General features: G+C 47.6%; 1 protein-coding gene across 1 annotated transcript in view; it reads left to right on the top strand.

Annotated features, from left to right (window-relative positions):
• Positions 1-2,852: 2,852 nt before the first annotated feature.
• Positions 2,853-27,617, top strand: part of Cad86C (Cadherin 86C) — a 182,654-nt gene continuing 157,889 nt past the window's right edge. Inside the window, exons 1-2 of the mRNA XM_070529286.1 lie at positions 2,853-3,079; positions 18,602-18,747. Of these exons, the coding sequence (XP_070385387.1) occupies positions 18,638-18,747 (110 nt within the window). The 5' untranslated portion in view covers positions 2,853-3,079; positions 18,602-18,637. The remainder of the gene's footprint in view (positions 3,080-18,601; positions 18,748-27,617) is intronic.

Here is a 27,617-nt window from a genome sequence, read left to right as displayed (position 1 = left end):
CTGGCTGCTTGGAGGAGGCAGTGCAGACCGTTATAGCTGCTCGATCGGCTTTCGCGTTTCCGTCCATGCCGTATTGGGCGGGAAACCCTTGGCACATAGCACTGTGGTTCAGCCTACAGGACGTTCTTTGTAGATGTTTGATGTCGATCATTAATATAATCTGTCTAGCTTTTGGGGGGACTTGAGAGGATGTAGTAGCATTTACCACTCCCTAAAGATAACCCACATACTAGATGCTTTAAGATCTAGGGGAAACCTTCTCGAAGCGCAGCAGACTCAGCAAAATTTGCGTACTTCTGGTGGCTAAGGCTTCCTGAAAATATGGTCTTCACTGATGGAATCCAGATGCCAGTGGCAGATGACTCTGTTAGTGTAAACGCGGCAACAATTCCTATACGAGTAGCACAAGCTTAAAGTATGCAAGAGCTTGCAACAGGGTCGTTAACTGTGCTCGTGATGCTAGTCAAGGTCGTGGTGATCTCCCTTCCGTTGAATTTCAAGACGACAGCGGCGTGTATTATATAGGGAGGGTCTAGATTTGACTACCGGCTCGACCAACACGGTGCTAGGGTTCTTTCGCTTCGCTTTCGATGCCCGCTGCCACTAACGCTTAGCAATATGTTGAGACATCTGTGAGAACCGGAAGGACAACTAAATTGGCGAATGCGCTATATCGCAGATGCCTGTGATACTCTGGGAGGCAGTGGCGTAGCCAGGCGTGGCACACCAGGCGTGTGCCCCACCCTCTCCCCGCTTTCCACCTCCCCGTCCCCGGTCAAGTGAATGCAACCCCCTTACCACTCCTTCTAAAAAATATTTCTGGCTACGCCAATTCTGGGATGCTGGTGTGGGTATCTTATTTGCTGATCTTGTGCAGCTTTGGCGAGACTTTGAGAGATCCAAAAGCCCGGTAACACTTCCTCAGTGCACGAGCGATGTTCTTTTCTTTTAATTCTCTCATTTCACCGGCATCGCCATGCAGCCACCGCGGCCAAGATTAAACCCCCGACCTCGCAATCGGCAGCGCTATATCATAGCCACTGAGCTACCGTGGCGGGTTGTGATGAGAATACACGGAACGAAAAGAAACAGTTGCGTTGCCGACAAACGTTGTAGGGAATAATCGAGCTCCAAAAAATATTTTCTCATCTAAAAGGAGAGAGAGATGAATGGAAGACGGGAAGGTTAACCTGGGAAGAGCCCGGTTGCCTACCCTACACTGGAGGAAGGCAAAAGTGGAGTAAAAAGGAAGCAGCAGGAGAAAGGGCAGAGTTCAAGTACGCTGACGACAAAGATTATTTGGATGTTAATTGCTATCTTTTAGACGGTGGCTCAGTTCGATTGACTGCACCCACAGAACCACTCTTGTGGATTTCTGAATAAATGTTGTTTAATATTAAACAACGTTACAAGTATTCATAGCAATTACTTCTGAGCACAAGTTTAAAATAAAGAAAGAACTGCCGCACAACTTCGTTGTCCAAGCAAAAGATTCATAATAAAGAGTACTTAAATTAAGCGTTGCTCTCGAAGCTTTTACGGCAGTTTTGTTCGCGTCAATAAGTCACAATATTGAAGCCCTTGTTGTTTTCGTGTGCGCTCTCTAATAATACGGCGCCGATGGCCGTATTATTCCAGCATCTAACATATTCTGGATCTAATTTTTCCAACCCAAGTTTCTCTTCGCGTGACTTGCTGTAAGGCTTTTTTTCTGACTGGCGTAACATCTCTCAGCTTAAAAGGAACAGTAAATTTTGTTGTAACTGGTGGATTGTTGCCTAGACAAATAAGTTCAGGGAATTTTTCCCGAACATCTTTTTCACACTTAACAAGGCGGTCCGCGACGTTCAAGGACGCGCACGTCTCTTGCACCACAGTTAATTCATCATTCCAATAAAGATTTAACTTCAGTGTCTTCATATCTGGTCTCGAAAGTAAGAATTTATAGTCACATCCCTTCACGACAAGGGAGGAGGAGGAGGAGGGAAAGAGATCAGTAGAAGGCAAGGAGGTTAACCAGAATAACGTCCGGTTGGCTACCCTACACCAGGGAAATGGGAAAGGGGAAACAAAGATAACATGGAGAGAGAGGAGGGAAGGAAAGAAGGAAATTGTGGTGAGTTCGCTGACGTGTGTGGTCTTACAGAAATTGCATTAATAGTCACAGATGGTCGCACAAGCCCGTCGTCCTTAAGAAGCAGAAACGCGCCTTCACCGCTTTATGGCCTCCGGCCTTGATAAGAGACATTTGCTTTCACCCATTCATTTAAACAAAAGTAAAGCTTCTCATTGTAAGCCTTGTTTACCGGCCGAGAAGCTTTCAGGAGATACCTCATACCAATATACCCTGATGCGCCAGTGGATATCCTGGTCTATTATTGACCATTGACATGTCTCTATGCTGGAGGCATTTCAGACAATTTCGTGTGCTAATAAAGATGCTCCGAATACAATACAACCTGCCGTAGGACAGGAATAAACGACGTTAAGTTTCTTCGATGCAGCTTGCGCGCATGCTCCCCATGACCCCAGTCTTGACGGAAATTGCTGCCCAACCCGGCGAGTAGCAACAGCAGCAGTAGCAGCCGTGGCGGGAGCGGTAGCACGTGGGAGAAAACCCACGCGAGGGCGCTGCCAGCGCGCAGCGAGCCCAGAGAGAGAGAGAGAGAGAGAGAGAGAGAACGTCGGGTCCGCGGCACGAGCCGCGAGGGTCACCACTGCGCGACCGCTTTTTCACCGGGGAGGGCAGGGGCAACACACTCGCGGCGGTGTGGCCACCTTGTTCGCCGAAACTCTAGCTTCCCGCGCGACTTACACGCCTCTCTGCCTCTACGATTGCGCGACACTCTCCTTCGACCGGCGTGACGATGGACGGGTACAGTGAGCAATCGCGTGGTGCCGGCCCTGGCTGCCGACGGCGGTGGTGACAGTCTTTTGCGCGGAAGCCGGCTTCCACCGTGGCGCCGGTGTAAGAGCGCTCCTCGAGCGCAGGACGCTGCGGGTTCGGACGCGGCGGTGCCGAGTCATGGTCAGCCCTGGAAGAACCCTGCAGCTCCCCACGTGACCGACGCTACCGCAGGTAAGCGAACCTTCCGGGTGTGAAGGGTAGAACAGGGCTGCCTTGCTCGTGCGTTGATACCTTAGCGTCAAGCGGCCCTACGTTACATATGGTGCATGTCCACTGTAGAGCTCCTCGGTCGCTCGAATTGACTGTGACGTCTGTCCTGCGACACGCGTTGCAGAAATTCGGGAGGAGGCGGGCATTATTTTGCTTTTTTGACTGCGGCTTCAGCAAAATCAGACGTGATGAACACGCCTGATTTTGCTTTTCCCAAACGTCGCCTACATTTTCGCTGTTGCGTGTGACAAGCCGGCAAGGGAATATTGACGTCAAAGTTCGCGCAGCGCTCAGGAAGAGACGAATGATTGTGCTGCGAAGGAAAGGCTATTCGTTTTAGTACTATTAATATAACCTTACGTTAATATACGACGCCAGTTAAAGGTAACCCGTGAACCAGTGTACACTTGTTAGCAGTACTTGAGCGTGTCCAACGAAGTCAGCTGCTGAACAAGTTTGCTCAAGACACACTGTAGTCTCGACGCGTTGCTGAAGTTAAGAATGTGCTATTTGCCTTTTGTTCTGTGACAACATAATCACAAGTCGTTGGATGGATGGATGCGAAACTTTAATAAGGTCCTGAGGTACGCGACTCAGCGCGCTGCGGGCCGCTCCCACGTTGGGACAGCCAGGCCTTGCCCGACCGCCGCATCGTGGGCCCTCTGGACAGCCCATAGTTGCACCCCAGCATCAGGGCTCTTGATAGCGGAGAGCGTTACATCATTTATTTCAACTCCATAGGCGCGGAAAGGGGCCTTGCCGATCCGTATTAATCTGTGACAGGATTCTCAGTATGCTTGCACTTCGCGCTTTCAGATTGATATATACATAAACTTTAGTCGACATTGTTTGAGCTTAGCCTTCATTCACTAAGCTTACCAAACTTAAGTGCCACGTGCTTACAGGCAACCTGCGCGAAGGACTATGCTGTTACAGGTTAACTTGTCCAGAAGGGTGTGGGACTTTATCGCTGCTCTTCATTCGTCTATAGGCAAAATCTGGAGAGAGACGCACAGTTCTGCTCCATGTTCCACTTTCTTCGTTCTCGAGGCGTTGCAGACAGTACCGAAAACGAGGCATTGCGTGTTTTTGTGCTCTCTATACAGTCATGTCCAGTGCATCTTGGCGCGAACATAAACGCAAGTAAATCGAAGCGCTCCTTGCCTTAAGAAAAAACGGTCGACGTAATTACGGTATGCCACCATTTTCTACTTAGTTGGGCACTTCATACAGTCAGGAAAAAACAGAAGAAACAAATGCACGCTTGTGATAATGAGCTAACATACCCAATGGGGCTAAGAGGCTAAGTAATATGCGAACCTAATGTAGACGTCGTGTAATATACTTCATGACGGAAAAACGGCGGGGAAGACGGGACCAGAACGAGAGGACAGGAATAGGCTCTGTCCTGTCCACTCTCTTTCTTGTCCCATTTCTCGCGCTGTTTTTTTTTTCGTCATGAAGCCGTACTAACAAGCTGAAGTGCAAAACCTTTTGTGTACTATACTGCATGCAACAAGGGAAAATGACTCGGAAAAGGAATTGTCCGCGACTAGCGCAGCAGCATTGATCAGGCTCATCAACAGACAAGCCGTGCTCAGTTACGCGTATACTTCATTGCGTTGCAATGATAACGATTACGCTTTGTGGAACGAGGTTTAATAACCTTAACTATTAGATCTTATTGAATATATAGCCATAAGATGCAAACGGGACTGTTTCTGAGCGCACCAAGCTTTGGAGACTGAACACAGCTCCTTTAGTTTAAAAGTAAATAGTGGCGTTAGTAAGGGGTCGTGCTGCATCAACCGGCTCTGTTCCAGCTTGGGCCTCTTGTGCAAAACTTGGCATCTTTATATTAGCACGCTTACTTTTTTTTTACGCAAGCTGGCTACGTCGCTGGTTAGGCATTGTTAAGAACGGCCAGCTGCAGTGCAAAGTTTTGCCAACCCGTTGCGACTGTGGAGGCAACATCCCGGGAGCATCGCCGCCAACCTCTAGCCACGGCGTGACTAAGTCGACTTTGTGTCGATATCAATACGCGCATCCTCCACTCTCCGTCGCTTCAACTAGGATGCGTTGGGACTGAAGGAGTTCGATGAAGCAGGCTTTGTGCGCAACACGACAAAGCGGACCCGATCTCCTACGGGTGGGGGAGCTGCCGCGGGAACGCCGACGGACACTCCTTCCCACGCACCGACCAAGACGCAAGACAACGCGCTACCCGGAACGGCTCCCGAGTTCTACGAAGCCCCTCTGACGTCGGCTCCGGACCATCGCCCCTGTGTGTATGTGTGTGTGCGTGCGTGTGTGTAAACCGTGCCGTGGACAGGCGGCTAGTTTGCGATGACTAAACGGACGTTCGCATCACCTTGTATCGGGAGAGGACCGAGTGTTTAAAAACCGCTGTTGTGCGGCTGCTCAGGACACTCTCTCTCAAGCAGTCATGTTAGACTGATGTACTTTCTCAAACAGTCATGTTAGACTGATATAAATAATGTAAATAAGCCCATATTCCTCGTTCTCGATGAGAAGCAGTCCTTCCCTTCATCAACGTCATCAGCATGGATAAGTTGGAAGACGGCATGGGCCAGCTACCTTCTAATTCATGCCCGACTCCAATCTTGACAATGGATCACGAGTGATGGGATTGAGCCCCCAATCCTGACAGCATGCCTTGGCATCTTCGTGCTTAAACATTTCATCAACTGCAACTTGCGTGATGCAAGTAAGTTAAGATCATACGGGTACATGCGTTTTCCGCTGAAACGCCATGACTCGATACCATCTGGCTTCAAGCCTGCGAGACGCCCAACATCGGCATTGGGGTGTCTCCGGCAAATTCACGAGTGCCACTCAATTCCTGGGACTGCTGAGAAGGCAGACTTGTCACCATTAGCCTTGAAGCAGTTGTCTCTGCTTCTCCTCAATGAATCTTATTTTGACCGCACACACATTTCCACGGATGGTTCCACCAGTTCACACAGCTCTACAGGAGTAGTAGTTGTTCCATTGTACTCTTTGCCGTCTCTTTGCAGTTTAAATATTCACAAAATACTACGTCGGCAGCAGCAGAACTTGCGGCTCTTCAAGGTGCACTCAAGTACGTGCTCCAGCAGCTACCAAATCGTTGGGCCGTTTTCTGCGATTACAAAGCAGCCCTAGAAGCTCTGCAGTTTGCCCTACGTCGTGGGTTACACGGGCAGCTAGTGTACAAAATAAGGCACGCTCATAATCACGGGCTCGAGAAAGGCCACTACATTGTATTTCAGTGGTTGCCAAGCCAATGCGCGATTGTCGGCAACGACAGCGCAGTGGAAGCGGCGCGTTCGGCTCACCAAAAACATTAGCGGATTCCCCTACCACTTTCAAGAACTGATGCTGCGCGACAACTTCAATCACTTGCTCGCCACATCACACTTCTACGACGGAATTCACCGGGTTTCACCAGCTCACGCTTGCACTCTCTCGACTTTAACTTGCGACTTCGCCTGCCACCTAGACTCTCCCGTCGCGAAACTTTACTGTGTCACATGTGGTTGGGCGCCGCATTTACCAATGCCTATTCATTCCTAATAGGAATGGCCAACAATTCGGCGTGCAATTTGTGCGGGTGCGATGAGACTGTAGAGCACCTTCTCTGTCACTGCCTATCATTTGACACTCAACGATGTACTCTGCAAGCTAAACTCAGCCTATTAGATAATAGAGTGCTCTTAGAAGAAAATATCCTTGGACCATGGCCTATGCATTCTTACATGCAAAAGGCCACAAAAGCCCTTCTGCACTTCGTGAAGGATTCTGGATTGTACAAACGCTTGTGACAGCGGAGATCCTGCGGATGACTCTGAGAATGACTGCCTCTATTATTTTTCTTTTCTCTCCTTACGTATACTTCTCATTTCCCCCTCCCCAAGAGTAGGGTAGCCAACTGGGCACGACCTTAGTTAACCTTCCTACCTTTCCCGCTTTGTTTCTCTCTCTCTCGGCTGAAACTGTTCTCGTCGTACAGTCGTTTTATTTCCTCTCCGAGTCGTTGGACGTCGTGCTTTTGCACGTTTCTGTGACCCCCAAGTATATCTTGTGCTGATTATAACGAGTGCGACCACAAAATCATCCATGAAGTGTGCTATCATCACTGGCTTCCAATATCGTTCGATTTATTGCTCTTCACTGCGATACATGTGTCCAGAACGACGCAGTCACCTGCGAATAATTTTTGTTGGGCGAAAGAACTGTGCGGTCGAATGTTCTTTAATATTCTCTTATTTTCACTATATTGATTTGCTTAAGTATCAATAGACGAAGAAACATTCCCATATCACCACTGGAGAAGGGCAGACTTAGTGGTTATGTTTCCTCCAAGAAAGCACTTGTGAATTATCTTTGTTATTGACGTAGATATATAAGAAGATGTTGGCGCCAAATAATAGTGGGGACGCTTGATTCCCGTCAGATAGGTAAGATGGAGATCTATCACGGGCTCTGGAAACAATTAACGATGCCTAGTGCTTCCACTCGAATATGGAGACACGAAGTCAGAAAGGGCGAAAGACTGAATTCGCAAGAGAAAGGGAGAGAAGAAACGCGCGACAATATTATTCGGAGAGAAGAAAACCTTACACTCAGTTGCTGATCTTAAAATTTATTGTTAATAAGACTGGCCTGCATACGCTGTTTCAAAGGAACAACTGCGCGCTTTCGAAGCCGGCCCAGAATTCATTATACCAGGTGTTTTTTTACAGCGAAGTTGTTAAAGGCTACTTTCCCCACTATCGTGTCCGTGTGTAGAAAAAAAAATCCCGAAGATACTGCATTGCCGGGCCGACTCGCAGCAGAGGTGACGCAGGCGTTAAGCACTCCCCCATACGTGAGCCGATCACGAAGATAGTACGATGCCGGGCCGACCCGCGGCGGTGGTGCAGTTCGCCATTAGGAGGCCCACATACACAGCTTCGCTGGTCATCTTTCTTCACAGAGTGGCGGGGCACTGAGTTTTTTTTTTGTCAGCTGAACCAAGTTTTCAAAAATTTGCGTGTGGCAGATAGCACGATTCTGAAGTTTTAGCTGAAGTACTCGATGAGATGGCCACTGCTGCTACGAGAAATCAAAATGCTTAATTCAGTCACTATCATAATTGTACTAATAACTTTTTGATTAATTAATTTATGACACATATTTCCATCTACGAATTGTAGCCGGTGACTTCGCGTGCCATATCGATTTGGAACGAATTCTCAGTACTTCTTCAGTTTTGAGATATGGATCTTCAAAGTGTCCAACGAAATGCATTGGCGCTCCAGTTACTTTTCTGCTGAATACATAAAACAGCGCTTTCCTAAAAATAAATAAATAAGTAAGTGGAGGGGCATTGAGTTTTTTACCGCAAGTTTGACGTTGCATATCTCAGAATCGGTGTCATCCTCAGAATTCGTTCAAAGTATATATGCCTTGTAAACTCACTAGTTAGAATTCGTAGATTGAAATATATGTGCCGTAAAGTAAGTAGTTAAAATGATAATAAGTGTAAGTATGGTACTTAGTAAATTAAGCATTTTTGATCTCTCGTAAGTGTAATGAGCGCCTTATGGAGTCATATCGTTCAAGGGTTAGAACTGTGCTTTTTTGCCACAGGTAATCCTTAAAAAAATTGATGCAGTTAAGAAAAAAGTCTCAGTTTCGCTCGAAAGGCGAAGCATCGATTGCGATAGCAGTTTAGCAGATAGGTATACGAAGTAAGGATAGTAGTTTTATCGGCCGTATAAACTTGTAAACATTCGCTTACTAACTAAATTAACAAGCACGGTGTCGCGCGCGCACAGGTAAACATGAACACATCTCGCTCAATGGCTGCGGAAACTCGCTGTCAAAACGCTGGAGGGAAGAATCGCGACTGCATCAGCGAGCGAAGCGACATTCATGCTGTCTATCGCTTCAACGCAAAGCGAGCGCGGCAGACACACAGCACGCACAAAGCTACCAGCCGCCGTACGTACCTTGACTCTGCCCCCAACTCAGATCGTTCTCAATATACGGCTTCGCGTCCGCGTGCAGCCGCCGCATGCACACTTGCAGCCGGAGAGAACGTCGCCCCCCCCCCCCCCCATTCCCTCGCCTCCCCCGGCGCCTCGCAACGTTGGGTGCCTCGCGCGCCAGAGAACACGGCGCGCTTCCTTTTCGCAAGCGTCGCTTTCGCGCGGTCGAGATTGAGCCGCGATCGCCGGCTCCCCTCGCACGCGTTCACTCGCACATACAGAGTAGGGCGCGCGGCGACGATGTTACCGCCCTTGGGCTTTATACGAAACCTCATGGCGACGCCGACGCCCACGCCGACGCCGATGCCGACGGCAGAAATGCGCTTGCAGTGCCCATGTACTGGCTATCGCAATAAAACAACCTTTATATATGAGGATTCTGGATCAATACTGTATACTTCTTTCTACACAAGTCGGCGTCTGGGCTATTCGTGTTTGTTGTAGTCTAAAAAATTTTGTTGTGCGTTTTCTGCATTCCCGCTTCATCGCGGACAACCGCTCTAAAGATCACTCATGAAATTCAATGGCATTTTGACAGAAAGACTATAAAATATTAGAAAATGTGAACAGAACCTCCATAACAGTTGCTGCGAGGGAATGCGAGGTAGAGATTGATTTGCGTAGGAAGTACTCAGTTTCAAATGGTTAATAACCCTTTCCAGACCGTCTATTTGGCTCCATCCACGTCTATATATATATATATATATATATATATATATATATATATATATATATATAAACGCGGTAAGGGAGTCAGCATGGGGGGCTAGCTGTTCTTTATCCCAATATTATTCCCGACCACAACCTCCTTTTTTCTTTTTTTTTTGCTTACAGCGTACTGACAACTTCGTGTGGGGTATGGTAAAACCTCCTATCGCGTTTTTGCATGCCGTAAGTCACTTAATTAATCTGAAATTGGGAAAATCCCGAACGTCCCCGCTTTCTCGTGAAATGGTCGATAGAAGGCGAGCAACGGCAACTGCACACTCGTTATGCAAGACCAGACGGCCACCGACGCAGTGTGCATAGACGGTGGAAGAAATTCGTGGAAGCCTTTATCACTCACCCGACGATCGATTGTCCCGGGCCCTACCGTAAGCACGCTCGACGTCTGTTCGCCTTGGTAACGAATGCCAGTTATTAGGAAAAAACGAAGGAGCGCGCTTGAAAGCGCACGTGTTTATTTCAAGTTCGTCAGTACTATATGGGCAACGTTCTCTGAAACTCCACGTGTCAACAGCATGTTTGTATCTTGTAATGGTTGGTGATGTCGTTGAACCTTGTCATTCTGTCTTCCCATTCCCATACTTCGGAGGGCCCTGTCGAGGGGTCTACGTTCGTCGCAGCTCGGAAAGTCAGTCCTCGAGCAACGTTGTGGGCCGCCGTGTTAGGGTTGTCCTCTCCCGTTGAGTCGGTGGTGTGGGCTGGTATTCATATGATTTGGACGCATCTGTCTTCCCTTGTTGGTTTGCCTTTTCTGAATATGTTTAGCGCCTCAGCTGAGATCCGGCCGTTCGCGAAGTTGCGTACTGCCATCTGGGAATCGCTGATTATATAGTATGCGTTGGGTTGTGCTATGGCTAATGCTATAGCCGCTTCCTCCGCCGTTTCGAGGCGTGTCGTGTTTATAGTCAAGCTTGTGCAGCATTGTCTGTTGTGGTTAAGTACTGCGTTTATGTTTATAAAGCTGCGCTTGTGTTTGTAACGTGCAGCGTCTACAAAGACCGCGTCCTTGTTCCTTCCGTAGTTCTTTGCCATGTTCTTTGCCCTGCTTTTTCACCTGCCCTCGTGGTGTACAGGATGCATATTCTTAGGTAAGGGGGGTACCGTGAGTTTGGCCCTTATTTCCTTGGGTATGTCCCGTCTGCCTCCGTGTTGTGTGTGGTAGCGGATCCCTAATTTATCTAGGGTGTGTCTGCCCGCCATCGTCTTAGAGAGGCGTTCGTACTGCGCTATACGTTTGCGCTTCTATTAGCTCCTGTAGTGTGTTGTGCAGTCACAGCTCTAGGAGCTTCGCCGTGCTCGTGCTTAGCATGAGTCCAATAGCTTGTTCAGATATCTTCCTAATCCGGCCGTCTAGCTTCTTCTTTTCTGCGGCGCAGCATCTGTGGTATGCCGCCACATACGTGATCTGACTTATGAAAAACGCCTGGATGATTCTCATGACGCTTGCTTCTTTCATTCCCTGGTGCTTGTTGGTGATTCTCTTGATCAGTCGCATCGTCTGAAAAACTTTGGCTTCGATTTTGCGAATAGCTTATCCGTTGGTGCCTTTGGCTTCTATGATCATTCCGAACACCCTTATCTTCTCGACTTTGTGTATGGGTTGTCCATCTTGGGTCATAAGTTGTATGTCTTTGTAGTTTGTGGGTTGTAGTGCTTGGGAGGTCTCACTTTTAGCGTTGGTCTGTACAGCAATGCTCATATTTTTCGGCCGAGCATGTTAGATCGGTGCCTTCTAGGTATTTCTCGACGGTTCCAACAGCTTCTTGTAGTCTCTGTTCAATCGATCCATCACTGCCCTTGTTTATCCATAGCGTGATGTCGTCTGCATAGATTGTGTGGTTAAGTCCTTCGATTCTTTGTAATTTGCCAGGAAGACCAATCAGAGCCAGGTTAAAGAGCATAGGCGATATAACCTATCCGTGCGGTGTGCCTGCACTGCCAATATCCACTTTCTGGGACGTCAGATCTCCTACCGTGATTTTTGCTTCTCTATCCGTTAAGAAGTTTCGTATACAGTACCCGCCTTAGTTTTGTTACACGGTCGACTTCCGGATCAGGACCTGTACTATTCGCTTACGAGAGCGCAACCAACCATGGGGTTAAGCCGGCGGCAGTAGATTACTTTGTGAAGTGTATTGGCTAAAAAAAAAAACATTCTTTTTTTTTCAAATAAACACCTTCCGAACCTGTATATTATATTAAGCGGGGTTTCTCTTCTCTTAGCGCATTTATTGTATACTTTGTTGAGGGCTGTAGTTTACTTGATCTCTGACATACCAGCCAGTATAACAGCGAACATTGGCGACCTTATGCGTTTCATTATGAAGGCACTTGACTGCAAGTAGCATGTGTATAGACTCAATTTGGGTATGGTTATACAGGCTTCGCCAACAAAAGCGAACAACCAAAATCACTTCGTGTTGGCGAGGCAAAGCCAGATAGTGGTGGCGCCAGAGCAGAATGGGGCTATGGCAGTCAAAACCCCACAATTGAATTATAATTTTTTCATGCTCCGGGCATGTGTAGCGCGTTTACGCTTATTTTGAAGCGAATGGCTTTCTTTGGCTCGTTCGCTCGTTCTCGTGGTCGGCAGTTGGTGGTCGGTGGTCGAGCTTTTACCGCTGATACAAAAGGCGCCGATGGGAAAGGCGCGTGCTTTCGCGCAACCGTGTTGTGGAGCAGGTTCGTCGCCGAATGCCAATAGTAAATATATCAGATTAAAAAAATAATGAAAACTTCGTTGCGAACGTAGTCGTCAAAAACTTATTATGAGCTCTACATATGGCATCTACAACGGTATAAAATAAGTATTTTGTTACATCTCATTAAAGTGCCAGAGCTATAGAGGTGGTTACGAATATAGGCAATGGGCGTCAAAGCGAAATCTGCTGTTCTCTACAAAATTACGCAATGAAACAATGAAAGCTAAATGTCCTCGCTGCAACAAATACACCTTGAAGCGCATCGCTCCTATAATAAAGCGGATAGCTTTCTAGAAGCGTTCGGTTGTTTCCTTAGATTGACAATCATTGACGTAGTTTTCCCGACAATTATTTTTTAGTAACGAAGCGAACAAATAGATCTCCGTTCCGAAACTAATGTCAGCGTTTTGCGAACAAGTTTGCGATGGCAGCTGGCCAGGGAGGAGTGTCCCAATAAAACATGCGCCGATCACCGAACAGAGCGTTTCCTTCTGACAGGTCATTTCTTGTGCTGTCTTATCGAGGTCTCCATCACTTTGCTTCTTTGGACAAAGAAAGTAAACGCTACCGCGAAAAGACACCATCTGGCAGAAACTTCCACGCGAAAAATAGGGCATTGCACAGTTGCCTAATAAGTAGTAGAAAAGAAAAGGAAATGAAAAAAAAATACGTAAGGCTAAAAGACAAACTTGACAACGGTAACCAAGATTTATGCAAGAAATAATGTAGTTCGCCACTCCGGAGACATTTAATATAATTACGGCGCGCAGCACGCATGTGTATTGCAAGATAAATATAAACTTGTTCTTTCGTCTTGCTCTTAGAATCTGTTTTAGACATTTACATGTTCCAAGTCATCACTCGAAACGGGAATGGTAACTAGCACACACGCGGCCTGAATAGAAGGTGGCGCCTGGAGACCAGCCCGGCTAATATATTAAACCGGGTCGGGCCTCGCAAAATACATGCCGTGTTAAGTGAGGTGCTTGCAATGCAACGCCGTGCGGTCAAAGAGAGTCCGCGCCCTTCCCCCTCTCCCCTAGACCTCTCTCCTTTTGTTCCCGGACTTTTAACCCTACTTTACCCATGACTCACGTTGCTCTGTGTCGACGTGAAAGGGACTGGCGGCTCTGAAAACGGGGTAGGCGGAGGGCTCTGACCTGAATTTGACCTCGCGAGATTCCGCGACGTGACATCGGGCCACGCATGGCGCTGGGCCCTTTCGCACTCGCGTGGCCCTCTTCGCCCTCGGCGCGCCGCGCCCTTCTCATTGTTTTTGCGGAGATTTTGTTAGTACAGTGACGACGAAGGTAGGCGAGAAAAATGAAAAAGGAAGAGCAAAAAATGAAAGGGCGCGTTTCAAGCTGCGATTGATTGCTATACGCAGAAATTCGGTTATGAGAATGTCGCGCGCAATTTTTCTTTTTGGTTATTGTGCTAATTGTCCGGAACCGTCGCGGAGCGGGTGAACGCGGTGATTTACAGCCGGCGCCGCTCCGCGTGAACGATGACGCAGCGCTTTCGGAGTACATCGCGGAAATACTGGGCGCGTATACAACTAATGTGGTTGACGACAGTTTTCCCCGCCATTCTCACATACAGCGGTCTGCAGAAAGGCAGTAAGTGGACGCATGTATTAGCGCGAAGCAGTTTATTAAAAAAAGTTTTCTTTTCTTTTAAACATACTATATGTTTCTGTGATGAGGCTTCCCTCCCAAATAGTCACTCAGCATGATGCGGCTTAGCTTCATTGTTCCTGTGCATGAACATTCCTTTTTTCGGCCATTTTCGAGCGCAGCTCTTAAGCGCCCGTTCATGCGTCGAGTGTCGGCGTACCTGGCATAAGCCCAGCGGATGAAAGAGCGAACGTGGAGCGCAGCGGGAGATGAAAAAAGCAGTGAGAGCGAAGGGAACGCGAGGATGAAAGCGGAGGAGGAGAGTGTAGTGGAAGCATGAGGCGGAAAGCACAGGAGGAGGGTATGGCGAAAGCGTGAGAAGAAATACCTTATGCCGCGCAAGCGTAGGGTCTATACGTCGAAGACCACTACGAGATGGCGCCAGAGTAGCGTGCCGTCGCCTGTTCACCGATAACTTCATATTTATTCGGTCATTGCTATTCACCGGCTAACAAGCGTTAAACTTTATCCCTCGACGCACGATGCACCTGCATGTATCAGGAGTTTCTCCTGATACAGTTGCCTGAAGGCAACGGACTTGAGTGCCCGCCTATAGACAACCTACACTTAAGTTCTCTCTCTTTCTCTTTCATTCCCCATTCCCCTCCCCACGCGTAGGGTAGCAAACTGGACTCAGTCTAGTTAACCTCCCTGCCTTTCCGTCTTCCCTTCTCTCTCTCTCTCTCTCTCTCTCTCTCGAATGTTATAGATGGTTTTATCGGTTGGTTGTGGTCACCAAAGCTTTTCGTAATCTGATAGTATGTGCTACGCGAAACGTGTAGTACTTTCTGGAAGCCACCCGGGCACTAGCGATTACACTGGAACCTTCGACGAGTCATATATAAGAGCCGTAACGCTTGACCCGCACATCAGACTTTCTACGATCGCCGACTCTGCTATATGCCTCTCTCAAACCCTTTGCCTTAGTATATCGCGAAATGAAAATACGCATAGAGCTGCGCTCAACTTTCGCATTAGGGAGTATCGTTCTCGTCGGGGAATATTTTCATTCCAAGTTCTGCCGTTAAAGTCTCTCTTTGCTTGATGGTGTAATATCATTATTGATTTATATTTAATGGTTAGCGAAATATTATATGGCTGATGAGGCAGAATGAATTGAAATATTGGATGTCCTAAGAGCAACACAGTTGCTGATAAGAGGTGCCATGGGGCTCCGGAATAATTTTAACCACCCTGTTTACCGTGCGTCCGGAGATAGTCTAGAGTACAAACGCCTCTTTTACCACGACAACAGTTCTGTGCTCGAAACTAGGTTTGCCTTGTCCGTTCGTTTCTTCCGTGAGGCTGACCAAGACCGTTGTTGTCATCGACCTATTCTTTTCTTTTTTGTCGTCGTCAGGCCTCCTCGTCATCCCGAGCTTCATCAAGGTGGGAAAAAAAAAGAGTTTGTCCACAACTGGGACTTGAATCCGTGTCAGAGCAGCTGTGTTCATTTGGGAACGCTAACAAGTGCGCTATCACGCACAACAATGCTGTTTGCCAATTCGGGCGAGGTTTTACGCTCTTCACGCACTCTGAGAGCATCGGCGTCTGTGCACGTATTTCAGAGACCAGAACAAGCAATACTGTGGTGGACGCCGACAACAAGGAAACCTCGCCAACACAGCACAAAGAAAAAGAAACTTAAACATGATGCGCGAAGATTGTCTGAAACAAATATTTTCAAATAATAAATTGCTGGGATGCATGAGAAAAAAAGCAGGAACCTTTGGCTTAAGAACTGCGAACGTGGAGTTCCACAAAGCTGCACATTTGGGCTGAATATATCTAGTCTAGTTAGACATGAGAAGTCCAATGTATCACTATACAGAAAGGAAGTAGTGTGCATCCAGAAAAATATAATTGTGACTTCCTTATGTGAACAAGACGTGTTGTACACGACACGTTCCCGTGAGTTGTTCACATTTACGCGCCTCTCTTGGTGAGTAAATGCCACCTAAATGTGAACCCTAAGTATCACCCAATATATGTGGTAACTGGCCCAATGACGATGATTAGCAGAGTAAGGGTATGATTAAATCATCACCGGTTTGGATGGTTTGCACAGGTTGCCAACCCGGGATAAAATTCAGGGTGGGAAGAAACGAAAATCTCTTCTCTGTCAACAACAAGAACAACAACAAGTATTGCTAAAATGACGATTATACATGCGTGAGAAGCCATGTGTGCAGGATCTCAAAAGGACACGTGATAGGCTCGTCAGAAGCGGAGGGGCAGAGCTGACAAACCCATGTCAGATCATTCAGGACTCTTCCAATTTCGTAGTTTCTTTTGAAAAATAGAGAGTGACTGCGTGTCGTTTCCGGGTATTTACATGTGGAATAACTCACTTATCTGCAGTCGCGCTAACCCTATTGCTTACTTCTTGCAGCTTCTGCGGAATGCAGGGAAGTTCTATAGTATGTTAGGGCTCCCCTATTTCTTTAAGACGGGTAACCGGTCAAAGACCTGGTTACATAGTTGTCTACGTCGACCTCTTACTGAGTTTTCTCTTGTTTATGAGAAATAAATTGAGCGGTTTCACATCGTTTATGACAGGCAGTGAAAAGTCAGTAGCAAAGACTTCCTTCTCCGACAAGAAATTACAGGTTCAATGCAACCCAAAGCCAGGTACTGCATGCACCAAGTGACTCATTTTTGATACCACGCACATACCTTGTATAACTCCTGTACCACCTCCATCCTTGCACACGTTCTACGTAATACCGTAGCAATCACACCTCTCTGACTGTCACTTGGTACCGTCTACACAGTTCATCTTACCGAAATTCTCACTTGTGACTCAATCCTCGAGAAAGCTTCGAGAGTGCATGAGCTCGGACCTCGCCCATATAGGCGGGGATGAGATATAGGCGGATCACGGATGACTAACTGCGCATTTGTAATGAAAACTATGTGGAATAGGTTTACGTTATCGCGACCACGGTGGGACGTTTTCGATACGACCTCATCCGTTCTGTCACAGCAGCAGGGGGCGTTCTGGCTTTCTTAGCAGAGGTAAGCCGATGCGAAGCCAGATGTCTCAGCTTCATATATAAAATATATGAAAATAAGCAGACAGAAGCGATGTCTGTTAGAAGAGCAGTTTATAAGAATACCATAATGAATACGACTTCACTTCATATGGCATTAAAAAAACATGGGGGTTCTGTGCGCCGCCACGTATACCAGAAATAATGAAGGTGCGCACGATGCTCCACAAAAGTTCGCCCCTCTAATTTCGCTATGGATGACGTTAGCGTAAACAAGTGAGGGAAAGTCGTAAACGATTTCCCGTGCTATTCTTGTACTGCGAGCCTGGTGGGCTATTTTACGCCTTCTGATTTTCAATCAATACAACGAGAGAGATAGAAAAAGATATATTTGTCCTTTCCCAGCAGACACGCCGAAGTTGTTCTCGTCAACGCGCTTGTTCAGATCGCGCTCAGTCAAATTTAATTATTTGCCATTACGTGACGTTTGTGCCTACTTTAGTGCCCCGTTTGCAGAGTCAAAGTCATCGCAAAGTCGTCGCTGCCTTCCTGAAAGGATCGAGAAGCCATGCTTACAAAAAATTGTAAAACAGTTTTCGAGGCTTTCAGTGCCAATAAAGACAGTTTCGGCCGGCGGATGCACACTATCGTCCCCTATACTGCTACATACACATACTGTATATGCTACATACGCTATATACGCTACATACCCCGCCATGTGCGTTTCAACTTTCGTGCTGCGAAACATTAGAGGAGCAGAGCCATCACCGTGGTTTATTATTTTTTTATCACTCTCCCTCTTTCGCTCTTATTGTGACGCGTTTCTTCTCTGCTTTTCCGAACGAGGTCGACGATGACGCTATCAAAGAGTATCCCCACGAACCCTATAGGCGACTGACGTGACATTCTCTCATCTCGCTGCCACGCCACATAGCGACACATGCAACAGGGTCCCCCTCTGGCCACAGCTACCGAGTAGCAAAGTACATGGCCCGTCACCGTCGTCTCAAGGTTAACGCCGAGCGCATTTTTTTTTCCTCTCCTTCCCGCGCCCTGCATAAACGCATCGCTTAGCAGACGATATCGAGCGGCAAACAAATGTGAGCGCGCGCACATGCACGCATTTGTTGGCACGTTTGCGCGTTGTCCACGACCTTCATTAATAACGCCCGGTGGTTCGAATCGACGTGCATGGGCAGACAGGCAGGTGCTATGAAGCGGGTAGAAAGGAAAAAAGAAGGGAGAAAAGTGGGTGGGTGCGATTCGCTCACTCGTCACCATTTTCAGTCTGCGTGCGCGGCCATGACAGCCTTTAGACGATCGTATTTCTTTCTTTTTTTTGGTCAATTAGGAGCAGAATCATGAAGACAAATGCTGGGTTGGAAACATGACATATCCCATTAAGCCTGCAGTCGGCAGTCGAGGGTCTTCTAAGCGAGGAGTGCCATACTTTCGCACAGTGGCGGTTGCTTCTGAAGGTCTGGCGTACGCACCAGGGTGAGTATTTTTCAAATTGTTCGTGTCTCTCTTTTGTGCTTAGCTAATTTGTTTATGAAGACGGCACCGGGAAATACAATATTGTTTGCCAGGTTGTACCTTGTGATATAGGAAACTGCAGCTATGTGAGTATCCGAACGATGCATATCTGCTAGCTTTTCTTTGGTTCCCCAACCCTCCTTTTTTAGTAGGCCTTGCAACGCATCTTTGGAATTAAGAACAAAAATGTACTGGCGGTAAAGTGTTGATTTACTATTGTTAAATACAATATTTATTTGGTTCTCCCCTCAATTTTTGTGGAAAGACTGTCAGGCCGAGTAAACTGGGCTTATCGCAGCGGAAGTGTAAAGAGGTCGACCTGGTGGGTCAATCCTGACACCAGTGCACGATATGGGCCCTGGCAAAATATTTAATGTTGTTTGTAACGCTGTCTGGTCCTGTAGGCAGCACAACGTCACAGCACGACACACCTCACAGCACTAGCAATTAGACCTAACGAATGATGGTCCAGTATATCTTAACAAACCTACCGGGCAGAGGTCGCTTCACTTTGTCAATTACCTTCCAATAGTTCGTGCCTGATTTTATCGTTGCGCAGGCCATTTCACACGTTATCGGCATTTTCGCCACATCAGAGTGAGAAGGACTGTTAAGCTCTAGACAATCAAAATACTTTAAAAAAATAACACAGGACAGCCTTGCACACTCGAAGTGTCAAAAATAAAGCCTGAAACGTCAGAACACAGTTTGAAATCTACACCTGTTGCTGCACGCGAAACGGCTTGCGTAACATCACGCCTCCTTATCGCATTTTTAGGAGAGACTGGTCTGATGGACATGTGGTGAAACACCACAGTGATTTCATAAGAGACGCTCGGGAGGAGCAATCGCCGACCTGACCACCACCACCACAACCACCACCAAGCTTATCACACAACTTATCAAATGATCGGCTGCGCCAACTATTTCATGTTATGATGTGTCACCGCCACGTTCTCTGTTGAGGTCTGACAGCGGCCACAAGGGTGTAAAAAATAAGCAGAAATAAGAACCTGGAAATTGCAGAGGTGCTAATTTTAGCTTTTATAAGACCTTGCAGAGCTCTTATTGCAGCAGTTATTGCAGAGTCATATATGAGAAAGTTTAAAAATTGTCCAATTGAACAAAAAAAACGTATAAAGGTTTCCAGCAGGTACGAACGCGAGCACAAGTAGAAATGGACAGGACTGGCCCAGCAAACTACTCTACTGAACAAAAAAAGAACGTCCTCTAAATCAGTAGACCCTTGGTGCTTTCGCATCAATTCCTTTTTCTTTTTTTGCCTGCTCGATTTTTCTAAAGAAATGTCGTTTTTGTTTATTTCGTGGTTCTCGCTCACCAACTCAGTACATTATATTAGGGTTTGATGTTTATGGGCAACGAATTTCCGTCTCAACACCACGCATCGGTGTGCTTTCATTTTTTCTCCGACAGCGGTACACACTAGCCCGCCCCGACACCTGTTATCGAACTGCGCCAGCGTCATTCGCTTCGACCAGAAGCCGCGGCGTGTTTGGTGGGCCAGTGCGCCAAACTGGGTCATTTCGGGCGATCGTTAAAAAAGCGAAGGAGAAAAAAATGATTGCACTCTTAGTTCGCGTCCCCATTTCGTCGGAAATCTGAAGCTGCAGACGCAGCGACGCAGCACAGGCTCGATGTTTAACCGGGCGTTCGATAACGGCTGCGTTCATATTCAGGACATCCGCACAAGCGCATTGATTTGCCTCCAAGTGCCCTGCCTATGGAGAAACGCTTCATGCCCACGTTGCCGCCCGATTCTTATTATTCTAGTTTCTCCAAAGGCGTGCCCAAGCACTAGAATATATATATATATATATATATATATATATATATATATATATATAGTGAGAGAGAGAGAGAGAGAGAGAGCGAGAGAAGTTATGTTTTCGATCGGCCTCAATACACCGTGCCCGCATTTCGCTGAAGCCCCAGCTTTATGGCAGCGCTAGGACACGTCGCGGCATTTTTTTCTTAGGCAAAATAATGCTATCTTATCATCTAACGGGCTAATTTACAGGTTTTGGTTGCTTGCGACGAACCCGTACTTCAAACCTGTCATATTTAGTAAACTATATTTTGAACTGCACCATCTAGGTAACCCCACCGGGCATGATAGGCACTGGTTCAAGCATGTTTATAACTATGGGCTGATGGGATCAATTTCTGAAAGCTGTTAAAGCCCTTTTTCCAATCTGGCGGTTTCCAGGGGCGACGTATACATGGTTTCTAAGCATGACGTACTCTTACGTAGCGTTCTTTTTACCCACTCTCGTTACCTATTCTTGCAAACCTAGATCACGTTTGCCGTTGCGGCTCTTATATTGTTACTTGCATTTCTGTGCTATTCGCTTCCAATTTTCCACGCCTTTTGGACGTCACGAGAAAAAGATTTTACGGTCAGAACGTATTAAAAATGCCACTGAAGGCACTTCATTGTTTGCAAAGTCAGCTCAGTTGCAGGCAGTGTCATATTACAGAGGTGCATGCTTTACAGGGGCTTTTTTGTGAACCTGTAGTGGGTGCTCGAGTTAAAGGGACGCGAAAGTGATATTGTTTGTGCTGTATTGGTAAATTGCCGTTCTCCAATACTAAAGAAGTCACTCTTACCCGAGGAGATTCTTGGTAAACTAGAAAAGTAGCCAGAAACGAAGCAGTGGTGGTGACGCCGCCTTGAAATTTCTGCACCAGATCGCCGTGACGTCATAGCTTTTGACGGCGTCTGCTCGGGACTAGCTTACTCTTTGTCGGCAATGTTGGACTGCATTTTATTGTAAAAGAGGGCGCCAGCGACTAAACTTAGCAAGTTTAAAGAACATTTACTCGATCACAGCACCTAAACTGCGAAGAGATGATTTGAAATCCGTGACGTCACACTGAGTTACCGGCAATGGGGTTTCGTCTTTTGGCGCGAAGTCCAAGAAATTGAGTTTTCAGCATTAATTTATTTTCTAGTAAACATCCCATTACCACAAAATTAACGAAAATGGAGCTTTAAAGGTATCTTCATCAGGGTAAACTGATTTGGGGTGTCTCTTTAGCATCCATTTAAATAAAATACTGACCGGTTTGTCAGCCCATACGTGCTACTCTGCGCGGAAAAGGAAGAGTGCAAAGAAATGCTGTAGTGAAAGGAGGCACTAATCAGATATTGTCAGGATTGGGGTCCCAATCCCTTCGCTCGTAACCCGTTGTCAAGATTGGAGTCCGGCGTGAATTAGAAGGTAGCCGGCCCATGCCGTCGTCCAACTTATCCACGCTGATGACGTTGATGGAGGGAAGGACTGCTTCTCATCGAGAACGTGGAATATGGGTTCATTTACAGCATTTACATGCAGTTCATCAGTCTAGCATGACTGCTTAAGAAAGTGTGTCGAGCATCCGCACAACAGCGGTTTATAAACACTCGGTCCCCCCTTGATTCCAAGGGGACGGAAACGTTCGTCCAGTCATTGTAAACATCACACCTCTCTCCGGGACGGCTTGCACACACACACACACACGTACAGATTCACGGTCCGGTCCGGAACCGACGTCACATGGACTTCGTAGAACTCGGAGCTGACCCTCGCAGCGCAACCGGGTTCTCTTCGTCGAATGCTTCGTCGAACGGTCGACGAAGCCTGCTTCGTCGAACTCATTCAGTCACAATGGCGACGAGGCTAGAGCGTAAAGGTGGCCTCCCTTGAAAGTTGACGCCGGCCGTCGTCGCAACTGGCTGGCAACACTTGCACCTCAGCTGGGCCGTTCTTAACAATATGCTTGCACGGGGCACTCCGTTAGGTGGAGGAGAGCATTACGTCAGCTTCATCTTCTGATGTCAATTCTTTTTGCGCTACCTTTACTGAGGAATTCGGAGTTTGTTTGGGGGGGTGGGGGTGGAGGGGGGGATAGATTTGCACGTACAAAAGAGGGAAGTCCACTTAACACCTGAGAAGGGCCGGGGTCAGAACTTAAAACGCTATTGAGGCTGAGTTAAAGACAAAATCGTTTGAAAATGCATTCCTTAGGAACTTATTTATTGGTTCATGTTATTTTGCTGAACACAACTGACACTGTGGTATATTGCGAAGATGCATATTGTGGAAATATATAGAATAAGAGCCTAGCAAGCACGTAGATGGTCTAATTTGTTGTCTACTGAGTGTAATCAGATTTAGCTAAGTAAAAACAAGACAAAGTGTTTATTGTTAAATCGAAGAATGGTATCGTTGACAGAAATCACTTTAAACTTTCAAAATTTAATAATCCAAGCCACGTTCACGGTCCTATTCACGGGTGTGTTGCTTGGCAGAAAGCTGTCGTCAGTTCCACATAATTTTTCTTTTATTTGTGCAAGCTTAAGTCATTCTACCGGTATATTGAATACGTTACGACATTGCTTGCCTTATAAATATGAAATGCCAATTATTTATAGCCCTTTATCACTGTGGTTTAACATGTTACTGGTCAGTACGGTTCTACTACGGCACATACACGGACCTTATTCAAGCGCTACAAAAGCGAGAAATTCGAGGGATAGAAAAATCTTAAGCTCACTGGAAGCGCTACACTTTAATTCTGTGCATACAAAATAATGCACATATAAAACCTTTATAACTAGATGTTAACAGTGCAATTATTGTTTCAATGCCGGGAGACAGGTTACTCTTCCTGGGTAATCAACATTGCTCGAACAAGGGATGTTGCTAGAGCTATCGTTTCGACAGAGAAACTTGCCTTCATCAGGGTACTTGCTGCCCTGACCAAGGCAAGTCCCTCTGTTGAAACGTTAGCTCCACCGATGCCCATTGTTCCAGCACTGTTGACCCCATGAAGTCTCTGTCTTCCTATAATCATCCCTCTTGTGTAATTCTTCCTGTTTAAATATTCTCACGTCGTAGTGAAGGTGAAGAACACAGTAGTAAACGTGGGAAGCATGAAATTAGCTCTTTATTGGGCAAACCTGTGGCCTCAAAAGCAAGTGACACTCAAATCACAATAGCGGCGAGCACAGTCGCCAGTCGTCGAAACCTGATCTGCCGGTCAAGCAGATAAGATTTTTACAGCTATTTTTAGATGACTCGTCGAAGGTTTCAGGGTAATTATACTGGTGCCCGTGTTCCTTCCAGAAAGTACAGCACTATTCGTATCGCACATGCAATCTCATTACATAAAGTTCGGCTACAACACAGACAACAGATAGAATCGGCAAACATGATCGAGAAGGTTCTGTTACATGCAGGTGCGTCACGTGCTGTGCGAAAACAAACGTTCGTTAGCTGGTGAAACGCGGTCACCGGAAAAGTATTAGCAAGTACTCGTTTCAATGTCGTCCTTTTAAAAAGCATTGTCCGATGCTGCAAACAGAACATTCTAAATGAAACAGAACATGTAGAAGCGAAGCTAACAAAACGAGTAAGAATTAAAGTTTTCACAGGGCAGTTCGTTAGCGTGCGTAACGGCTTGACATGCACTACATGGACGGCTTCAGTTCGTGCACAGCGCCACTGTGTTCGCGTGACACCGCCAGGCACAACCTTATAATCAAGTGGACCAACACGTCGGGATATCTTGTACGGCCCTAAATAACGTCGCAGAAAATTTTCCACTGAGTCCCCGACGGCATATTGGGGTCCAAACCTCCACACGATTGCCGGGGTGGTATTCCACATAGCGTCGTCGAAGCTTGTAGTGTCGGCTGTCGGTCTTTGCTGGTTCTTGATACCCGGGTGGGCGAGCTGTCGGGCTTCTTCGGCAGGCTGAAGATAGGCGGCGACATCGAGGTTATTTTCGTCGGTGTCGTGCCGTAGCATGACGTCGAGCGTCATCACCGGGTTCCTTCCGTTAATCAGCTTAAACGGCGTAATTTGCGTCGTTTCTTGCCCCGCCATGTTGTAAGCGAAGGTTATGTACGGAAGGATGGCCTCCCACGTCTCGTGCTTGACATCGACGTACAAAGCTAACATGTCGGCGAGGGCCTCGTTTAGTCACTCCGCAAAGGTCTGTGAGTTGTAGGTGGTTGTGCTCCTTCTCCTGTGTCCTGCGACTGGTTGGTCGTTCTTCCAGATGGGCAGCCCGGGGGCCGCCCATCTCCAGCAATGCCATCACCATCACCAGCATTACCATCACCAGCAATGCCGGTATGTCCGGGTAGCCACTGGAATATAATTTCATGCCCTTAATCGATAGCTTGATGGCAGTCTTCCCTTATCTCATATGTCTGCTGCTCATGAGTCTTGTGATATATGTAGGCGAAAATGCAGACTCTGAAGTGCTGCCTTAGAGTAGCAAAAGATGACCCATTTCTGAGGTGTCGCTTGCAGCAGGTATTTTACAGCAACACGCAGGCAGGGCAGCAAGATCTGCCCCCGTTGATGTTGTCATGTTTGACAGCTTGAATTTGATTATAGTTTTCTTAGCCGGAATGACAACGGCATCTGAAGAACTGGTAGATGAGACCGAACCATCGGTATAGATGATGTAACGGTTGGTGTCGGGCATCTCAAAAGGGGCAGCTGGCCCATGCCGTTGTCTCAATCATCCAGGCTAAGGACGTTGTTGAAGGGTGGAACATGTTCTCATCGAGGACGTGGAGTACTGGGTTTATTTACAATATCTACATGAGGAGTGCAGAACATTACGTCTCAACAGTCTAGCATGACTGAATTGATGCACACTGAGGAGCCGAAAAAGTCTGTTTAAATCCCCTCTTTCCTTCCTAGATCCTTAGACCAGGGAAATCTGCCGTCCCATCTTCATCTAGTCGGAGCGTTCAAAGTCACCGAAGGATCCACGTTGAGGGTGAGGGGGCACACAATCACTCCGGCACCTTTGTTCACTGAACACACAAAAAGGAGGGGAGCTTCGTAGACAGGGATTGTCAAGCTTGACTCAAACTTGCGCGTCCTGGTTCCTGGGATGACCCAGCAATTAGCTGAAGTGTCTCTCAAACGACCGTGGCGGTTACCGGAGTCCGGGAGGCAACGACATAGAACGCCCTTTTCCAGGAGTTTGTTGTTGTTAAAAAAACTTTAATCAAACAGAGGTGTTCGGGGCACGCAGGCCCCTGGGCCCCCGCACGACCGTACTCCACTCAATTGTTTATGTTCCGGAGGTCCATAACACTGGCAGCCCGGCTGGTCGCGATGGTCTGCGTTGCCGGATCCTCTGAGCGGAGCACGGTCTCCCAGTCCTCCCACGATGTCAGGTGCTCCAGGCCCCGCGGGGGAGGGTCCGCCGGGCAAAGCGAGAGGATGTGTATGGCGGATGCGAACGGTTCGGGACAGAGGGAGCAGGCGGGGGTGGGGGAAGAGGGATGGTAATGGGATAGGGGAGGGGAGTGTGTGGGTCTGGAGTCGCCTCCAAAGTGTCGCATGTCTGTTGTCTAGGGATGGGTGAGGTGGGGGGTAGATCTGACGTGCGGCTCTATAAGCCTGCGTCAGATCGCTGAAAGAGCGCATGCACTCCTTCGTGAATCCCGGATCGGAGGCCACCTGAGCCCGGTTAATAGAACCTCGGGCTAAAAGGTTGGCAGCCTCGTTTCCGGGATTCCCGGAGTGCGCAGGCACCCATATCAGCTCCACATGCTCCTCGTGATGTTGTGGGTGCATGTTCCTCGGGAGCGGCTTAATAAGCAGCTCATGGTGGATGTGGCGTGGGGTGGCGGGTAGTGTAGGGTCGTTGGCCTGTATCCGGATCCCGAGGGAGTCCAGGATGTGCCGCCCAGTAGATATATGTGTCAGGCGAATGTATTGCTCCTGTCGGTGGGCTTCTACAAGTTCCCCGATAGTGTTGTGGAGGCCCAGGCTGAGTAGTTGGTCTGTGGGTGTGTTAAGGGGTAGTTTTAGTGCTACTTTGTATGCCTTGCGTATTAAGGCATCTAGGGCATTAGTATCCTGTCGGGATAAGTGTAAATATGGGGTTGTGTAAAACACATGGCTGAGGTCGAAGGCATGGATGAGGTGACATAGGTCGCGCTTCTTCATGCCTCTGTGGTGGGCTGAAACCCGGTGAATGAGGTGTGAAATCGCACCTGCAATGTGCTTGAGTTTTTTCAGGGTGGTGGTGTTTTTACCATCACTCTGGATAGGGAGTCGCAGTATGCGGAGGGTTTCAACCTCAGGCACTGGGCGTCCGTCCAGATGGATCGTGATGGGGGAGCATGGGGAGCAGCGATTACGAGGTCTGATGAGTAGTAGTTCGGATTTTTCTAGGGAGTTTCTTGCTCCCATCGTCGGTGACAGTGACAGTGAACCAATGTACACTCGATCCGCCAAACATGTCTCGCCTTGCTGTCGCCGCAGATCTGTCCGGGGGGCGCATTGTTGGCTTCACGAAGCGATTTGTCGCAGTGTTACAGCAGAGGCTAAACGGTTACTACCCCCGCTGGCCGATCGTAACAATGTTTATTCAATCCCCACATGTCTCATTCATTAAAAGCAGCGTCATCTATTTCAGAGCTGTTTTTGGATTACTGGCCTTCTTCTTTACACCAGGAATACTTATGCGCACCTAAGGCTGTCGGATACTCAAGGGGAATGAAGGGCTTGCTGCTGGTGTGTATCCCGATGGAAGACGATCTGGAGAGGTGACGATAACTTCAGTAAGCGTGGCACGAGGTATCTGTGAGGGCAAGAACGCCAAGTGATGATGGGGGACGCGAGAAAGATGACGGATGTGTACCTTGAGACAATCCATAGTGACGTATCTTTGGATGGGATGACCTTTGGCGAGCACGATTGTTGCAGGTGTTTGTGTGATAAGATAGCTCGCCACCTTTGGCAGCGTCAGCAGTTACAGCGCCGCTGTGGCACTAGCGATGCGGTCTATAA

The sequence above is a fragment of the Dermacentor albipictus genome, unplaced genomic scaffold (assembly GCF_038994185.2).
Source record: "Dermacentor albipictus isolate Rhodes 1998 colony unplaced genomic scaffold, USDA_Dalb.pri_finalv2 scaffold_20, whole genome shotgun sequence".
NCBI classification, from domain to species: domain Eukaryota; kingdom Metazoa; phylum Arthropoda; class Arachnida; order Ixodida; family Ixodidae; genus Dermacentor; species Dermacentor albipictus.
Note: the sequence above shows the minus strand (reverse complement) of the source record. Positions and strands in the feature narration are given on the sequence as shown.